Source organism: Sipha flava, unplaced genomic scaffold (assembly GCF_003268045.1).
Source record: "Sipha flava isolate LNK unplaced genomic scaffold, YSA_version1 48_pilon_pilon, whole genome shotgun sequence".
Taxonomy (NCBI): domain Eukaryota; kingdom Metazoa; phylum Arthropoda; class Insecta; order Hemiptera; family Aphididae; genus Sipha; species Sipha flava.
In genome coordinates, this window is record NW_020273306.1 from 929,904 (window position 1) to 947,773 (window position 17,870).

At 27.3% G+C, this 17,870-nt stretch overlaps 1 protein-coding gene across 1 annotated transcript in view; it reads right to left on the reverse strand.

Annotated features, from left to right (window-relative positions):
• The window catches only part of LOC112690112 (lachesin-like), a 199,898-nt gene that overhangs the window by 86,411 nt on the left and 95,617 nt on the right, over positions 1-17,870 (reverse strand). Inside the window, exon 3 of the mRNA XM_025564037.1 lies at positions 17,194-17,401. Within this exon, the coding sequence (XP_025419822.1) occupies positions 17,194-17,401 (208 nt within the window). The remainder of the gene's footprint in view (positions 1-17,193; positions 17,402-17,870) is intronic.

Here is a 17,870-nt window from a genome sequence, read left to right on the forward strand (position 1 = left end):
CCAATACTCATCTTCGAGTGGTGATCCTGATGGATATGTACAGAATGCAACTGTGCTAAGGCAAAACACGTAAATATTAAGCTTGACCGGTATACAAAAGCAAAAATCTTTTTATTTTGATGTTATCCTTATTAGGTATATGTTTTTTTTTCTTAGGTTTGTCCTTTTAATGATAGGATGACCACTTAGTTATTTTTTATGAATATTGTGTGTCACACGATGATAATGGATCAGTTTATTTATTTTTAATCCCATCTTGTTTTAGTTTGTCTTTTAGTTTTTTTTTTCTTAATCCGAGTTTTACGCCCGGAAGCTTTCTCGGCATTAACGTACTCGTAATAAAATCAATTTGTTCTTTCATTGTGATTCTTCTTATTTTTTTTATCAACTATTTTTTCCTCTCTTAAATCTTAAATAAATATATATATATGGATTAAATCCTATAAGTTTCAACGAATTGTCTTTTATTTTTTTTACACAGTTAAAGATGGCGAAATACAAACATTAACTTATCGACGATCAACTCTCTGTCGATCGGAAATTCAGGACTATACTTTGTACGATGATACTGTTACGAAAACGTAATTTCCAGATGCATTTATTATGGATTTTTTTTAGGCATCATTATTGATATTAAAAACATTTCTGATATTCCAGTTTGTTAGATTTTTATTCTGATACATATAAAGAGTTCGCTTATGCGTGGAATTTTTAACTTAATGCAAAACAGCTAAATTGTTAACAAAGTATAACACTTGAAACAGAGTAAAAAAAGTACTCGTGTACATTTCATTAAATTTACAAGTGTAATCTCTTGGCGTGTAGGTAAAGCAATTTCTCCGAAATTCAAAAGCATTCGGATGAACATAAAATACGAGTATGTTGGAAGATTATTCGAATTTTACATGTCTTATTATATAATTTGAAATATTTACGTTATGAGACACATTATTGTGATAATAATAACTCAAAGATTAATTTAATATTAAACACGTCAGGCGGTGGTATAACACGAGGTAGCATTATGTATGGTTAACGAATGATTATTAAAAAAAATGTATATAAATAAAAAACTAGGTTTGAAATGATTTCTATGAAATCCAAGATATCTGGTATATTAACCGAATACTTATATAAAACTATATCTGAAACTACATTTTTTCTGTATTGTGATAGACGCTAGAATTAATTAAAATTAAAAAATTAACTATGTTACATTTGGTTCTAGATTGGATTAATTGAATATATTGTTTTCGTTTATAAAAGTACTGTAATATTGTCTACGATGTTGGAACGAAAGTTTGGATTTAAAATATTGTAGATTGTCTATCGATTTCGTTTATCGGTTGAATCGGCATATTAACGTTTTAATAATGTACCAATCATGTATAAAGTTCTTGTAAATGTAGTTGAACGTTATCAGTATAAAATTATATTAATTATATGTTATTTTATGTATTATATGTATTATAATATTCTAATATATAATTGGGTTTTTCATTTTAAAAAATGTGTTATAAAATTATATTAAATATGTACTGACGAAAACAAAGTAAATTAACCTGTCGTTGGTGACGTGATATTTTTAGCATCATCATTGACATGTGAGCGATTTGCTTATTTAGTAAAACATGTAATATTCTAATACAAAAAATCAAAAAATACTCATTTGATAAACAATATAAATTTATTTAAAATTATAAAACTATTAAAAAAATTTAGCGGGATTAGCGGTATCGTCAAAACCGTCAATCAATTTTGTTTTAATTTTCTTTATTAATATTATGTAAGTAAGGTAAACTATCTAGTACGAAATCATGTTGAGTGTTAGAATAATCACTATCATTTAACTCTACATTTTCATCAAGTTCTTTCGACCAAGCATTCGCTTGATAATCACGAGGCATTTTATGCGACATAATTTTATGAAATACATGAAAGTACACGAAAAAATAACACTGACGAACGAACACGAGATGTCTTACCGGAGTAATTGTGACTATTGATTACTGATAAATGATCATATAGCATGATTACAACATGAAAATAATACACCGTATAAAAATAATAAACACATAATAATAATTTGAAAATAATGTAAAAGTTAAAACAATATAAAATATACATATAAAATAACGTAACGCGTTCAGTGACGTGCGAGCACGATGCTAACAAACATGATATTATCTTCTTCAAACTTTGATAACTTAGTTTAATTATAACTCATAATATTTCGTTGTATTTATTTTCACGAACCCCTCAATGAAGAATATATTATTTATTATGTATAATAATTCTGTTAAAATCAAATTAAATTTTTACCAGTGGCTCTAAAAACTACAATTGTGTGAGCGAAATGCTATATCGTTAACAATAACGGGTTGAAGAATTCACTATCCCTACCAATTAAGTAGTTACGTTTTATTAAAATAAAAATGAATCGTATGAATCAATTCACAGCCTTACACAAATATATGCTAATAACTTCCGTTATATATTGTACAAAAATATAATTGTCTTTGATATAATATTTTATTCTCTTACATAGTATTGTTTTTTTTTTTTTTTTTTTTTGGTTAAAAAAAGCTTATGACTCGTATCATCACGGATTTCAATATAAATGAGGTGTATCGTTTAATAAAAAAAAAAAGGTTGAGAATCACCGGATTATTATTGTGATTTCGGTGTGGGACAATCGCCTCGTGTTAAATAGCTGCGCTCGTACGATGAGTAAGAGCATCGTGACATTTTTGAATTCAGAGCTCTTAATACGAGTACAATGGTTTTGACGAACTACGTATATGATGTATACTCTATAGTTTAGATGCTAAGTGAAACGAGGAATCTGTTGGTTTTACCATGATGTGTATATTCTTTTTTGTATCTATGTACACGATTTATTCTTAACATTTCAATCATCACAATTAAAATAGGAGGTTTCTGATAGGATATGGTGTATAGTAAATACTCAAAGGGAGTATTTTTTAATTTTTCAGAAGTTTTCCGAATACTTGAGAAAAACTGAGATAAAATTCAAATGACTTCAACTGAGACTGAATTTTGAACTTGACACCACCTAGTATATTGTCATTCAGTATTTCATTGGACTATATTATAGAATAGCTACTTTTATTATAATTGTATAGACATTTCATAATGTTTGAAATATTTTAATGACATTTGTGCTGAATTAAGACACTTGACATTTTCGATTTAAAATGAATGCTTATCAAGAAATTTGATTCTACTACTATCAACCGTCTTTAGAAATATAAACCGATTTCTATCACTTTCAAACAACCGTCTTCTATCACTCAGAAACGTTTTCTCGTTAACAACGGTACATTGGTTCCCGGTTAAAAATACCAAAATATCAATATTATTCGCCCTATATCTAACCCGGTTGTGAAGTCTCACGCGCTTTTTATTCTCAACGGTCAAAAATATTTATATTGTGTGTACGAAGACCGTTCCGTGCAAGTATTCCTGTGATGGATTTTTCTGTGAAAAAATAAAATGTTATTACAAGTTTACTGTAATATATAACAGGTTTCAACAAATCTAGTATTATGAGATTTCATACATTAGATATATTTGTTTCTCGGTATCTATTACCGATTAAATCCACGAACAGAGTAAGAGGCGTCATATTATACCGGCGAATAAAATATATATATATATATATATATATACGAATAGGTACACTGCACCGACGGTCAGCTTATGCCGATAAAACTATAAATAGTATATCCTGCAGTAAGGAGCGTCGTACCTTTTAACTGTAACGCGTAGTTTTACCCGTTTGAAGTGTAACGTCACTGTGTGATGAACGATTCATTGTAACAAAAAACGGTGTTGTGCCCTTATTCTTTTTAATGAAACCTTTAATAACAAAAAAATATGTATTTACGTGTAGGCTCTATAGGCACATACCTAAAGTGATACATTTTTACATTTTAAAGGATAGTGAATTTGAATGAATATTTTTGATTTTATTGAGTTTTTGGATGTTTATTATATTTCCATTATGAATAAATTGTGTCCGTTCCATAAAAGTACATCAGTTATGAATTTTAAGTTAGTATTTATCACGTTGATTTTCGGTATATTATATTAATGTACTCAGTATCCCAACAAAAAAGTATATACGGATATTTTTATTACACGGAATGTAGCTAGGGTATATTAGGTAAAAATACGGATACCCGTGTAGTTAATATTTATTTTATAATATCATTTAAATTCGTACCGTTGAGAGTTCCTATAGCGTATATGCATGTAGTAAAGTATTATTGACATAATTGTTTTCTCGTATAATTATCGTTCTGGGATTAAAAGACATCGGTGGTTTATTAAAATGATTGTATTCAAATAAAAGTTGTTTCATCAGCATTATAACTAATGCGGATATTTTTTATGTTCAACATTTACTCAATATGAATAATCATTTAGTTAATACAAATCAAAAGTATACTATTCAAGTTTTTTTGAGGAAATTGCATAAAGAACATCGATTTAATTTAAACTAAAGATTTTAGACCGATATTATGTATTGAAAGTAAATAATGATTGACATATTTACGTACAAAGACATACAAGTAGTCTGAAACTAAAAATATTATAAAAATAAGTTTATATAAATAACAGACCTAACCATAGAGATCAAACATTCAAAATATCATATACATTTTATTTTTTAACAGACAAATTTGATTCACAGCTTTTACAATATACATACGTTGAGGACCAAATAATCTTACGTATCTAAAACTTCATTGTTACTACTATTGTCTATTGATAATATATTAATGATTATTCATCTTTTTTAGTTCGAATATTTTCAACTTAATCGTTTATAAATTTTTTTTTTTCTTATAATAAAGTAAAGTATAACAAATATATTGATTGAACTATAAGCCATGAGAAAATAAAGATGGTTGGGACAGACATATGTGAATTTATTGTGAGCCTTAGATTGTACCTAATTCTACAAATAAACAATAAATAACTGATGTATAAATAATAAAATATAATTAATTTTTAATAATATATTTTACTTTTAAAGTCTGCTTTTTGATCATAATATTATTATATATTTATTTTAAAATATAATTCACAATCGTATAATATTATAAAAGACAATTTTTGTTTAAAAAAAAAATTTAATTGAGACTGATCTACTTCAAGGAAAAATGTTATACACAAAATTATATATATATAGAAGCTGTCGAACAAAATTATGGGAATTCTAATTTAAAGAAAGAATAAAGACGAAGACCTGAAAAGAGGCGGTTGAATTGGGATTGATATTACTACCATGACTCAGCCCTGTACAGTTTACAGTTTCGGGAACCACATATTAAATATGTAGTAATATATTTAACAAGATCGATGATAAATATTAGCGAACATTGTTTTGATAACCAAGCGACGATAAAGTTCTTTTAATTCGTCTAGTAACATTTATTTTCAGTAACATATTGGTATTAATGTGCTTTCACAAGCTTTTGTTGATTCTGTCGTGGTCACTGACAAAGACAGTCTGCAGCAATTCCAGTCAACCTAACGGTGGACGTCATCATCAGAACCACTCTTATAGTCTCTAATGGTGATATTGATGAACCGACTTCACTTGATCGGCCCTGTGACAAATAGCTTCTAACAATGAATTTCATCAATAACATATTACGTATAACGTTTCCAGAGAGGTAGGGTCTTCGGATTCAAGTTTCTCCGTACCTGCCGCCATATCGTAAACTTTTATAGTTAAAACGTAAATAAAATTCTTCTTATTTGAAAGGTATTAAAAATAAAAGGTTATTCTTTTTATATGAATCAAAAATATATATAAAAAATAGTTTATTACTCTAAAAGATTCTATTTTCTGTTGTAGAGCATCAAACTTTTTGAGTCCCCTCTAACCTTTCAGGTTTGTTCAATTACTCTTATCCGTTCTTGTGATTAAAATTTGCTTGTACAAAAAAAATAAATATAATGATGCAAAGATATTGTTTTTTATTTCTTTCATTCATGAGATTTTCTTCTCTCATTAAGGAATAAACTTGAAAAAAATAAATAAATGCTGCTGATCCTTAAAGTTAAATTATTTGATATATTATTGATATTATTTTTATTAATATTTGATCATGAGGTAAATATACAAACATTTTATTTGTTCTCGTCCCTCTTACTACTATTCATGGGCATTCATAAATTAATTATAATACAGTTTTTCTATTAGAAGTGTCAATTAACTATCGGTAGCTGTTATAATAGGTTGTCCTCAGAACTCTGATTACCAAATTAACTTTATTTAACGTTTATGTAACTGATTGATTATTCTCTTAACATACTTATCAAAAATATTTTAAAAAGTTATAGTCATGGTATTGCAAAATTATTATAATAGTGCCAATATTATATCCAAATTTCAAATAAATTTTTAAATTGAATCATTTGATAGCAGTAGCGTACACAGAATTTTTTTCGGGGGGGGGGGGATCAAGGTAAAATATAACACATTTTACAATTAACAAAATTATGCAAATCCTTAATATATTTTGACTTAAATAATAGCATTGATAATAAAATAGAATATTCTATAATCAATGATATTAGATATTCAATATTAGCTCTTCATATTTCAAACTTGTAAAATTTGTAAATTTTAACCTAGACATTGGAGAAAATTTCGGGGGTACAACCCCTTACCCCACCCCTTCGTGGGTCACTGTTTTATATAACGGAAAATATCAAAAATTTAAATAGCATTGTCATACTAATGCAATTTTTATCGGCATCTCGAAGGAGTTTGATAAAGTATGGTAAAAAGGTCATTTGTATTAACTAAAAATTATCAACACACCAAAACACTTATTTAATAATATTAATTCCTTCTTATTGAACAGGAAATTTTTAGTAAAAATAAACAAAAATATCTCTGATTTTCAGTCCATTTGTGCTGGTGTACCTTAAGACTTCAAACTGAGTACTATCTTATTCAAAATTTCAATATTTGATATACCGCAGTCATCATATGAAATATTGCTGTCTTCGTAGACGATATAACTATCTATAGTGAGTCTCGTAACATAAAAGCGATAACGAATAATTTGTAAGACCACCAAAATGTATTATCGACATGGTATGGAAACTAGAAAATGCAAATTTACGTCTTTAAGAGCATAGCAATAATTTTTTTTTGCTTTTGTTGTTATTCCATACCTGTACCACTAAAATTTGTTAATATTCTCATATCATGGAATCTGTCTGTCATTGAAGACTTATTAAATAAACGGCTACTCAGGGGACCACATAAATCTACTAAACTACAACTAATATACAACCACTATTCTACGCTATTTTGTATAATAAATAAAAAATCAGTTGTTTAAAAAAAATGTTCAATACTTGTATACAAGAAATTACCATTTTGACTAATCACTTATGCCTTTTCAATATGGAGAAATTATTCATATGAAAAAAATTAAAATTTTTCAAAATACACCACTCAAATCACTTTGTGATTTGGTTAGGTTTACTTCACTTTAATCTTCAAGGTCATCAACCACTCCAATGACGTTAAAATGCGATTACCCACACAATCTCATTAGTTAATTTATTGACTATTAATTATTTTGTATTACGAGTTAAAATACTTAGATTTCTATAGTTTACATGATTTTATTCTATATTATATAACATAATACCTTGTATGTTCAAATAACTAACGTACATTTATTATTTTGCTATTGACAGATTATGTTTTTATAATAGGTATATTTAACAAAATAAATTATACTGCGTTTTGTAGTATATATTTTATTGCAAAATTCTTATTTTAGTAAACCAATTTTGTTTGAAAAATTATAGGGACATATAAAATATTAAATTAACCGTATAATGATAATGAAATATTGATAACTATTATAATCGTATCCCAGAACCTTCATTACAAGAAAAGAATTGGCATTTTGACTGGCCTCTCAATTGTTTTGAAATTCCAAAAATATTTACAAAAAAAAAAAAATTACAAATGTAATTTTTGCGTATATTTAAGTATATACTTATTGACATTCAATCATTTGCTGAGTTGGACAGATAATAATGTGAGGGTGAAAAAATAATGATATTTTTTATAAATAAAAAAAAAAAACGAAAAACGCTGATATAACGGGAAAAATTGAATAAATATGATTTTAAAATGACAAACTAAAAAAAATTCCGAAGCTTGTCAAACGGCCATAGTATGTCGAATGTGAAAACGTTGACATGATTACGTTGCGTTAATCTAGAAGACGGTGGCTGGCACAAAAGCGAAAAAGCAGTAAATAATTTTTTTTTCCTCTTGACGTATGGGACACATTATTGCATACAGTTTAGCGCCGGAACGTTACATAGAGACTACAAACCAAATTAATATGGCCAAAATTAAAGTCCTAACATTATTATTATAAATCATGGTTTATACATGCATGTATATACACTACGAAAATTATGATTCTACGACGTTTACCTTTTATATTGAACTTCAGATTTATATATACCGTTATTGAATAATCGTCACTAGCTCGTAATATGATACATTTTTAAATAGAATAATAAAAATTCTGATATAAAAAAAAAATCAGCAAACAATTTTATTTTTACACCCATAAAGTATTTTGTGTGTCCTTTTCTTTTTAAAACGTTTCGTCCGAATTAAAATCGAATGATGCGATCAGAAAAACCAACAGATTTCCCTTTCAAATGAGATTCTTTTCATATTATTCCCTTTTTTCTTTTTTTTCTTATTGTAACTCCGCTTCCAAACTTTCCGTGCGAAATTAAATGTAAATTGAAATATATATAAAGGTGCATGCATATACAATTTATTTTTAACTTAAGATATCCGTCACTGAGAGAATATTCAACTTTTAAAACGGCCCGCGTTTGCATCATTTTGCATTCATCCGATATTGCAATGGAGATGTATAGTTACTCCAATAATATTATTATTAATAAACGGCGCCCATCCTTTCACAGTTGTTAGTTATGCGTAAAGACCACTCTTCGCGTAACGTTTGACTGCATAAAAAAACAAACAATGCCACAACTACGAACATAGACATAATATACGAATTATTAAAATATGTAATAAGTGTAATGTAATCTGATGCATATCAACAACAACGGCAAAATCATATCGTCGAATCAGCATTGAAATTTCCGTAAAATAAAAACTTGTCGCCAAATGATCATTCAAAGAGACAATCTTTGGACTTTCTCGGCCAGTGTTCATTATATTATTGTAATGAAATGTTATCCATTGAATTTCACTCAAAACAATTTTTTAAATGCAATAAATGACTAGGCATACCTTTAAATGACGGATGCAAATAATACTAATATTGTTATAAAAAACCAACGCATCATCGGATACTTTATTTGTTTTTTTTAAATTATCATTATGTGAAGATATTTATTAGCATATATTATCATGTCAATATGAGTTTTATAGTTAGACTTTCATAAAATTAAGTGTAACAATTAGCCGTTAGTAGGGCTGTGACTTTAATGACTAAAAAAACTTAAAAATGTCAAATAAATGCAATCAAATATGCACTTAAAATAGTTTTTAATTTAATTTTTATATTGTGTTGATATTATAGAATATTATACATTTATACATTACATTTTATATGCATAAAAATGTGTTTATTTAATAGAAAAAAAATAATAAACATTTTGATTGAATTTGAATATTATATAATGCTATTCACCTGAAATATTTTTAAAATTTTTTCTATCTTGTTATCTACAAATTGCCTTATTTTATCGAATCATTATCTTCACCTATATCGTATACAGCTTGTGTAAAATATTATTTTATAAAATGTAAATTTGATGTACAACAGCCTGTGTTAAACAAAAATATTTTTTCAAGCATAAGTATATATTAAATAATTTAAATCTAAACACATTTGACGGTTTAAATATGTTTTTACCATGGATAACAGTGAATTACTTAATATGTTATGCTTTTTTTTATGTTATGTTATTTTTTTTTTTTTTTTTTTTTTAATATGTTACGCCCACATATTATGCGTGCGTAAGAATTTTATATACACACCTAGTGTTTAGGGACTCCACATATTATTACTAGGTATTGTACTATAATACATACAACATAATTCACGTGAATTTCTCTTTAATAAATCATATCAAATAATTGGTCGAAAATTCGAAATTTAATCTAGAAAATTAAATCCCGAAAACATGAAATATATAACTGTCTACCACATTGCAATATATGAATAGAAAGCAAAAAAGACAATTAAAAAAGTGTACAAAAGTAATATATAAAGGTTTCAATAAAACATTCAATAATATTAAAATGTCACATTATTCTGCAACTGATTTTGATTAAATAACATTATGGAAACTATTTTATTTCTTTTGAACCATTTTAGTTGCTGAAGAAGTGTTTCTGGTGACATACTTATAGGTGTTATTGGATTCAGACTACTGAATGGTTTTCGACGATTAACTATATGTTTATATTTTATTTTTCTCATTGCTTTTCCGTTTAGCAAATATTATTTATTGCGAGTACACGATATTTACGATGATAATGTGTATATATATTTAGGTTTTCAGTTTGTTTAATATCAACACATACTACGAAAAAATATACGATTCAAATAAGGCGTGGAGATTCTAAATACCACACAATGAGATTTCATGTACTTATTATGTCTAGAAAGTTTTAAATCAATAATGTGTTTTAACACTAAAAAAAGTTTCACCTGACTTTTAAATCCCTAGACAAAAAAGATCCATGAGTGTTCAGATAAATTTGTAAGACCAATGCGCTTACATCCGATGTATTCATTTTAATAGATATACATACGAGTATAGTGTTTATAGTTTAATATTTGAAATTAAAAATATTATGAAAATAATAGCTACGGGAAAAAAAGAATTGTTTTAATTTTAATTTGGAAAAACAATTAGAAATATGAATCTTATGTATATAATCTTAGAAGAAAATTTTTATAATAATTACCTTTTTATCTGCTAACATAATTAAGATTATATTAAATAAGAATGTTACAATAAATTTTCTAAGAAAGTATTCAATGCTAATTTAAATAAATTAATACTTGATGACAAAATTCACGTTAAGCATAAAACTACTCTGGGTTAAATGATGATTGAAAGTAGATATTTGTACAGTAGAGAAATAAGTAATGTACATTTGATGTTTTAATGCATCAATAATGTCAAAATTCTCATATTTTAAGAAAATTAAGCGAGAGATATATTATTCGTAAAACAAGTGAAGATATTACCTATTTGACTGAAAAATGATTTATTTTATTCTCTATTAATATATATATATGAATTCTTTATAATTAAAGTTCAGTAGTTTCACCCAATTTCACAATGACGTTTAAATTTTCTTCTATTTTATTACTTTTGAATCCTTTTCTATCCATAACAAATCAACAACAAAGTTTTTTATTTTTATTTTTGGTATCAAAAATATTATTTATTTTTTTCAAAATAACGATTTACCATAAATAACATTGATACCCGATCGAGAACTTTTAACTTTTCATTAATTTATCACCAATTTGGTTTCACATAATAGTTTTTACCATATTTCAGATGTTCTTAAGTATAAATTAAAAACACCTATTCAACTTTATTATTTTTTGATACTGTGGTTTTCCAAAAGATACTCTATTGTCATCAATTTTTTTTTTTTAATATTTATATAAATGACTAACCAACGAAAATAAATAAACATAAAAAAAATGGGTGTAAGACAAGATTTTCCACTCTCGCCAATTCTATTTAATATCTATGTCGAACATCCTATTAAAGAAATAAGATAAATACTGCATAGAAATGATATAGAGATACAAGCGGGTGCCGAAATTATATCCTATTTAGATTTTCTGATGATATTGCACTACTAACAAATAATGAGCATGTTTTGTAAAAAGCTCTGGAAGAAATGACAAGATGCTTCCAAAAATATTATTTGATTATCAACTGGCAAAAAACTAATTTATGATGTGCCAAAAAGAAAAAAGAATTAGTAGAATAAATATCCAATCGTAGAACAAGCTATTTGAACAAGTAGTAACATTATAAATACCTATACAGCAGTGTTGGGACTTATCTAGATAAATGTATTTAGATAGATATTTTGTCATCTTTTATCTTATGTAGATAAATAACACTAAGTTATCTAATTACTTATCAAATATAAAATTTTTATTTATCTAAATAATTGTCTGTATTCTTGTCAAGATCAGATTTATTTTTATTCTTGTAGGGAGACGAATCCAACAAATCAGAGATCATCAAAATCGGTCCAGCCGTTCTTGAATTATATATTCTGTAACTAACCTGACTTTCTTTTATACATATAGATGTTATATTCATAATAATAATTCATGTATTATTAATGAGTAATTATTATTTCTTGGGATGACATTTTGTTTGTATTTTCATGTCGAGAAAATATTTTTGGTATTTTTATACTTAATTTCTTATTTTTCCATGAAAGTTCCTAATATAGTAGGTATTTGATTTTAGTATACACATGTAACGCTGAATAGTCATTACTTCACTCTTGAAACCCGTAAAGTCGTAGTTACTTATAGAATAATGAAAATCATCAAATTAATATTATATGAAAAACAATATTGTTAACTTAAAATTATTTTTTATGTATTCTGTATTAATCCTGATACGTACAGAGCAATTTTCATTTTTTATTTTTTTGTGTAACATTTTAGTGATTAATTATCATTAAATATTATACATTATATATAAATACTGCTTAATGGTATACTAGATTATTACAATAAACATTAAACACCTAGATGCCTATTGATAATAATTATTATAATTGAGTCTTCATAGAAATTATTATAATACGAAGTATTGACAAAAAAATAATATTTTTTGAAAATATCTTTTTATTTTTATCTTTATCTAGATTAATTTTGCATTATAATCAACAGTATAATCAACCAATAATATCCAAAATCGCATAGTCAGCATTTATGAAAAAGAAAAAATTTTTTGTGCTCCAATAACATGAGTATTAAAATGAAAAAACGTTTCATAAAAATATATGTAAGAAGTATGGCATTCTATGGTTACGGAACATGGATATTAAATAAAGCAAAACAACAAATACTAGAAAGTTTCGAAATTTGGTGTTGAAGAAGGATGCTCTGAGTGAGTTAAATAGAGCACCGTACCAACGAAAACATACTCAGTGAAATAGATGATCAATATGTAAGATTGATACTCAAAGCCATCGGAACAAGACAATGGAACATGATGGGTCATATATTGAGACATAAAAATGAACTAACCCATAGAAGGGATAATTGAAGGTAAAAGGGACCGAGGACGTTCAAGAATTTCATTTGTGAATCTAATGATCTCCGAGGCTGGATTAACAAGTTACACCGAACTAAAAAGGCTAGACCGAGAACAGAAAAGACTAGAGAGCGAGTATCTAATTGCGAAACCAACTTAAGGGTTGTATACCGAAAAGAAGAAGAAGTACAAAACACTTCTTGTATGCAGATGATCTACCTATTTCCTTTCATGAAGACACCTTTGGAGAAATAGAAAATGTTTTGAGACTAGCCCTGAAAGAAGTGTACACTACTAAATAAAAATCCAACTAAGATCGAACCCTTAAAAAACGCAAAAACGTTCCTTCCACCTAAGAAATAAAAATGCAGAAAGGAACTAAAAATCCAATGAGAAGTTATGTACCTAAAGCATACAAAATTCCTAAGTTACCTGGATATAACGCTGGACAGATCAATAACCTTTAAAAAACACTGCGAGAACACTCGAGCCAAAATCAATAACAGAAACAATATATTGCGATAATTTGTAGACTTCAAATGGGGAGCAGATGCTACTACCTTGAGAACCGTAGCGATAACGCTAAGCTACTCAGCTATACTCATGTCCATTTTAGAAAGCATCATCGGCATACGCAAAAACCATTGATATAGCACTCAACGAGTCTAAAACGAGCAGAATTATAACAGGGTATTTCAGACCAACAGAGATATTTAAAATCCACACTCCAATTAGGCCCTAGATATACGTAGGACGACGGTAACTGAAATTGAAAGATTATAATTGAAGATTGAATTTTAAAAATACAAATTTAATCAAGATTTAAAACATTCACTATACGGATATGAAGCTATAAGAATGTGCCTCAAATCGAGAAAGAGTTCCATGCACGGCACAAAAGGAGATTGCCTGATCGAAAAAGAGAAAGACAGAATATGGGAAAAAAAATAAAATAAAATACATTGAACCGATATGGAAACGAGTGATGGAAAGCTTATCAATAGGACAAAGTTTAAAATATGAAACGTGGAAGATACATAACCGATTGAGAGTAGAAGTAGCCAGAACCAAGAAAAACCTATTAAAACGGAAAAAACAAGATAGTGCGATCTATGGACAATCGTCCAGGACAAAAAACATCTATTAGAAGTAGACTCAATGTGAATGGACCTTTTTTGCAATCCAAATGATGTGATCAAAAAAGTTATCAATTACTAGACGAAAAGAATAATTTAAACTGACTGATACGAGACTAAGTTTATAGACGAATAGAAAAATTAAATGTACGAATACCTATCAAATAATCAAAAAAAAAAAAAAAAAATTATAATCATAATATTAATGTTTTTATCTCACTAAATATAATAATCACCCTCAGCTACTATCATCTATACTTTTATTTTAATTTAAAAATATTTTTATTTGTTTTGTTCTTGTTGTTTTGTGTAGGAAATTAATTACTTAAGTATATCTTATTTTCGTAGAATTTTGTGAGTACTTTTATTTAGTTACTAACTGTTGAAATTTAATTAGTTATTAAAAAACATTAATTTTGATTATCAAATAGTTTTATTTTTCTGAATTACGTAAAATTTGAAATAAAAATAATTTATTTACAAATTATACTTCGATTGTTGATGAAAAAAATTATCAAACGTATTTTTAGTATTTATAATAAAAGCCAAAAATTATTTAAATTCATTTATGTGTGCAAAAATATAATATGATATATCACATTTTTTTACAAAACAAAAAACATTTATCTATAAAATATAATATTATTTCGTTTCGTTAAAACTGTAGCTGATATTACATCAACCATTGTAACTATACAAAATGCTAAAATTTTAATAAATATCATACCTCATGATAATTTAAAGAGACATCTGTGGACTTTAATGTGTGACATCGTTATAATAACACCAGAATCTGTGTTTAAAAGGGTAAGTAGAATATAGCTATGATCTAATTAACTCCACATATTACTTAGTCTTCCTTAAGAAATTAGAGACGTTAAATAAATCTATTGTCTAGTACTCCGTATTGCATAATAGCTAAATTGCCAATCGAGGTTCAATATTCAGTATCTGTTATCATTTTACGATTAAAATTTGCCGCAATCTATGCTATTTAAATAATGTAATTGCATTTTTTTTCAACGTATAATATTGTTAAAATGTATTTGGTATTGTTTGTGTTCTTATTCAATTATTTTCCTAGATTACGTACTGATATAAAGCTACGTAAATTGTTTAAGAATATTTTTAAACATACTAAATGTTCAAAAAAAAAAATTGACTAGGCATTTCATGATTATTTTTCTTTATTAAAATATCAATAAATAATAAGCAATGTTTCTTAAGGTATCACAACCAGATCATGTTGAAATGTTGATATAATATATTATATTCTGCGCAAATAAAACATTCAAGCTCGAAATGTGCACGCGTGTTTGTCATCATCATATTACTGCTGAGAGATTCTGATTTTTTTTAACTCGTATACTAATAATAATAGTAAATAATAGTAATAATAGTAAATAATAATATATTCTACTGTTGAAGGAATTGAGACGAGGATATTCCATATTGCTTAATAATTTTTTGATAGTAAAAAATTAGTTAAAAACACTATTTACAACACATATAATTACTACGAAATTGTCGAGATATCATAATGTAATGTTAAAATCTCATTAAAAAAAAAAAAAAAAAAAAATTACTACGAGTCGAATAACTATTGAACTATTGAAAACTTATTCGAAAAAAAATGTGCAAGAAAATTTTACGTTTGAGAATAATATGGTGATAATGTCGTTTTAGATTCCTGGTGTAGACATTTTAACGAGATTTTTATATGTACCAGATCTTAGGAGTATTAAATTGTTCTCTAGCTCGGTAAATATATAGTTTAATGTGGTGGAAGTGGTTATAACCGTAGTTGCCAATCGGTACTTCAGTTGAGTTGTGTTCAGCGTCTCAAGCTCCCGGAGGATGACTACCCGGGATTTCAGCGACAAAATCATTCCCTCAGAAAACAAACAGACGTCAAGTACCAACACATTGTATAGCACAACCTTTTAGCTTTTAATAAAAACGAATGACCGTTAGATACAATGAAATGAAAAACAAAAAACAAAATTAAACAGTAAACTATTAACTATTAATTACCCGTGTCTTAAAATGTCAATATTATTTTATAATCATGTTTTTAAATTAGTATAATTATTTAAGTGAAACGGCCATTAAACATCGCTTGATCTCGTTATCTAGTTTATGTATTTTCAAGATGAAACCAAGCATACGTCAGTGTTGCTATGATCCTTAATTTTATGATTATAAATGTATGATATAGAAATGGCGTGTGTAATTTTTTGTTCTGATAACTTGTAATTTATTTATAGAACTGAAGAGTATACAAATAGAGTAAATATACATTAATTTTTCACGCCATGATTAACTGAAATGAAACAATTTTAACGATTTTTGCTTCTGACCAAATCGACGATTACCTCGATGGAAACCCAGGTTTATACAATTTTGGGTATTATTACATGCAAATATAAATCTTAGGATGATAGTATTATAATAATAATTTGGTTGAACAATTCGACGAAAAAACGAACTTTTAATTTAAGTTTGGATTACTTTTGCGAGAGAACTCTTGAGAGTCCAATTCGCTTAAATTAGCATGGCTGCACATAATCTTTCAAATTTTTTTAGATTTAGTTATATTATTATCGTATATTAATGCGATTTTATTGTTGAATTATATATCTCTTCCTGTTTTATACCATCTACTTACCGACTACTTGCAAGTAGCCCTGTTGGCTCTTCATCGGGTCCGTGTTAATTTGACACATGTACCATCCCCTGTCGGCTTCTCTAACTTCCCGGATATGAAGGAACCATATACGGTGATCGCTGTGCGTCACCGCTATCCGATGGTTTTTTGTTATCACGTGGCTATGGATGGTCAATATGGTCTGGGTGTCCACTCGCAGCCATGCGACCTAAAAATTAAGTTGGACTCCGATAGTAATAATATAATCCAAAACACACACCTTGTTTACACAACCATGTTCGTGCGTTTAATGTATACGGCACACGTATGCCCTATTCGTGCTCATGTACATTGTTTATTCTATGTAAAAATTATTTTTAAAAATATAGCATATAATTTTTTAAATTTTAACGTTATTGGCCCAAACATCAAACGTCATACCTCTCACCCGCCGAAGTCAATTTAGCATGGACACTAAATTTAAACTATAAAAATCCTTATACAATGTGGTACGTGATTAATGAGCTACGTATATTAAAATTAATTCCAATATTTTCTGCATATTTACTGCTTTGAACGCAGCCAAAAAAAAAAAAAATGTTGACACAATATTATACTTTATCGAAATATTGTAGAATGTTTAAGGAATAAACAAACTGAAACTTTTAGGTTAGGTTAGGTTAGGTCCCACGATGTCA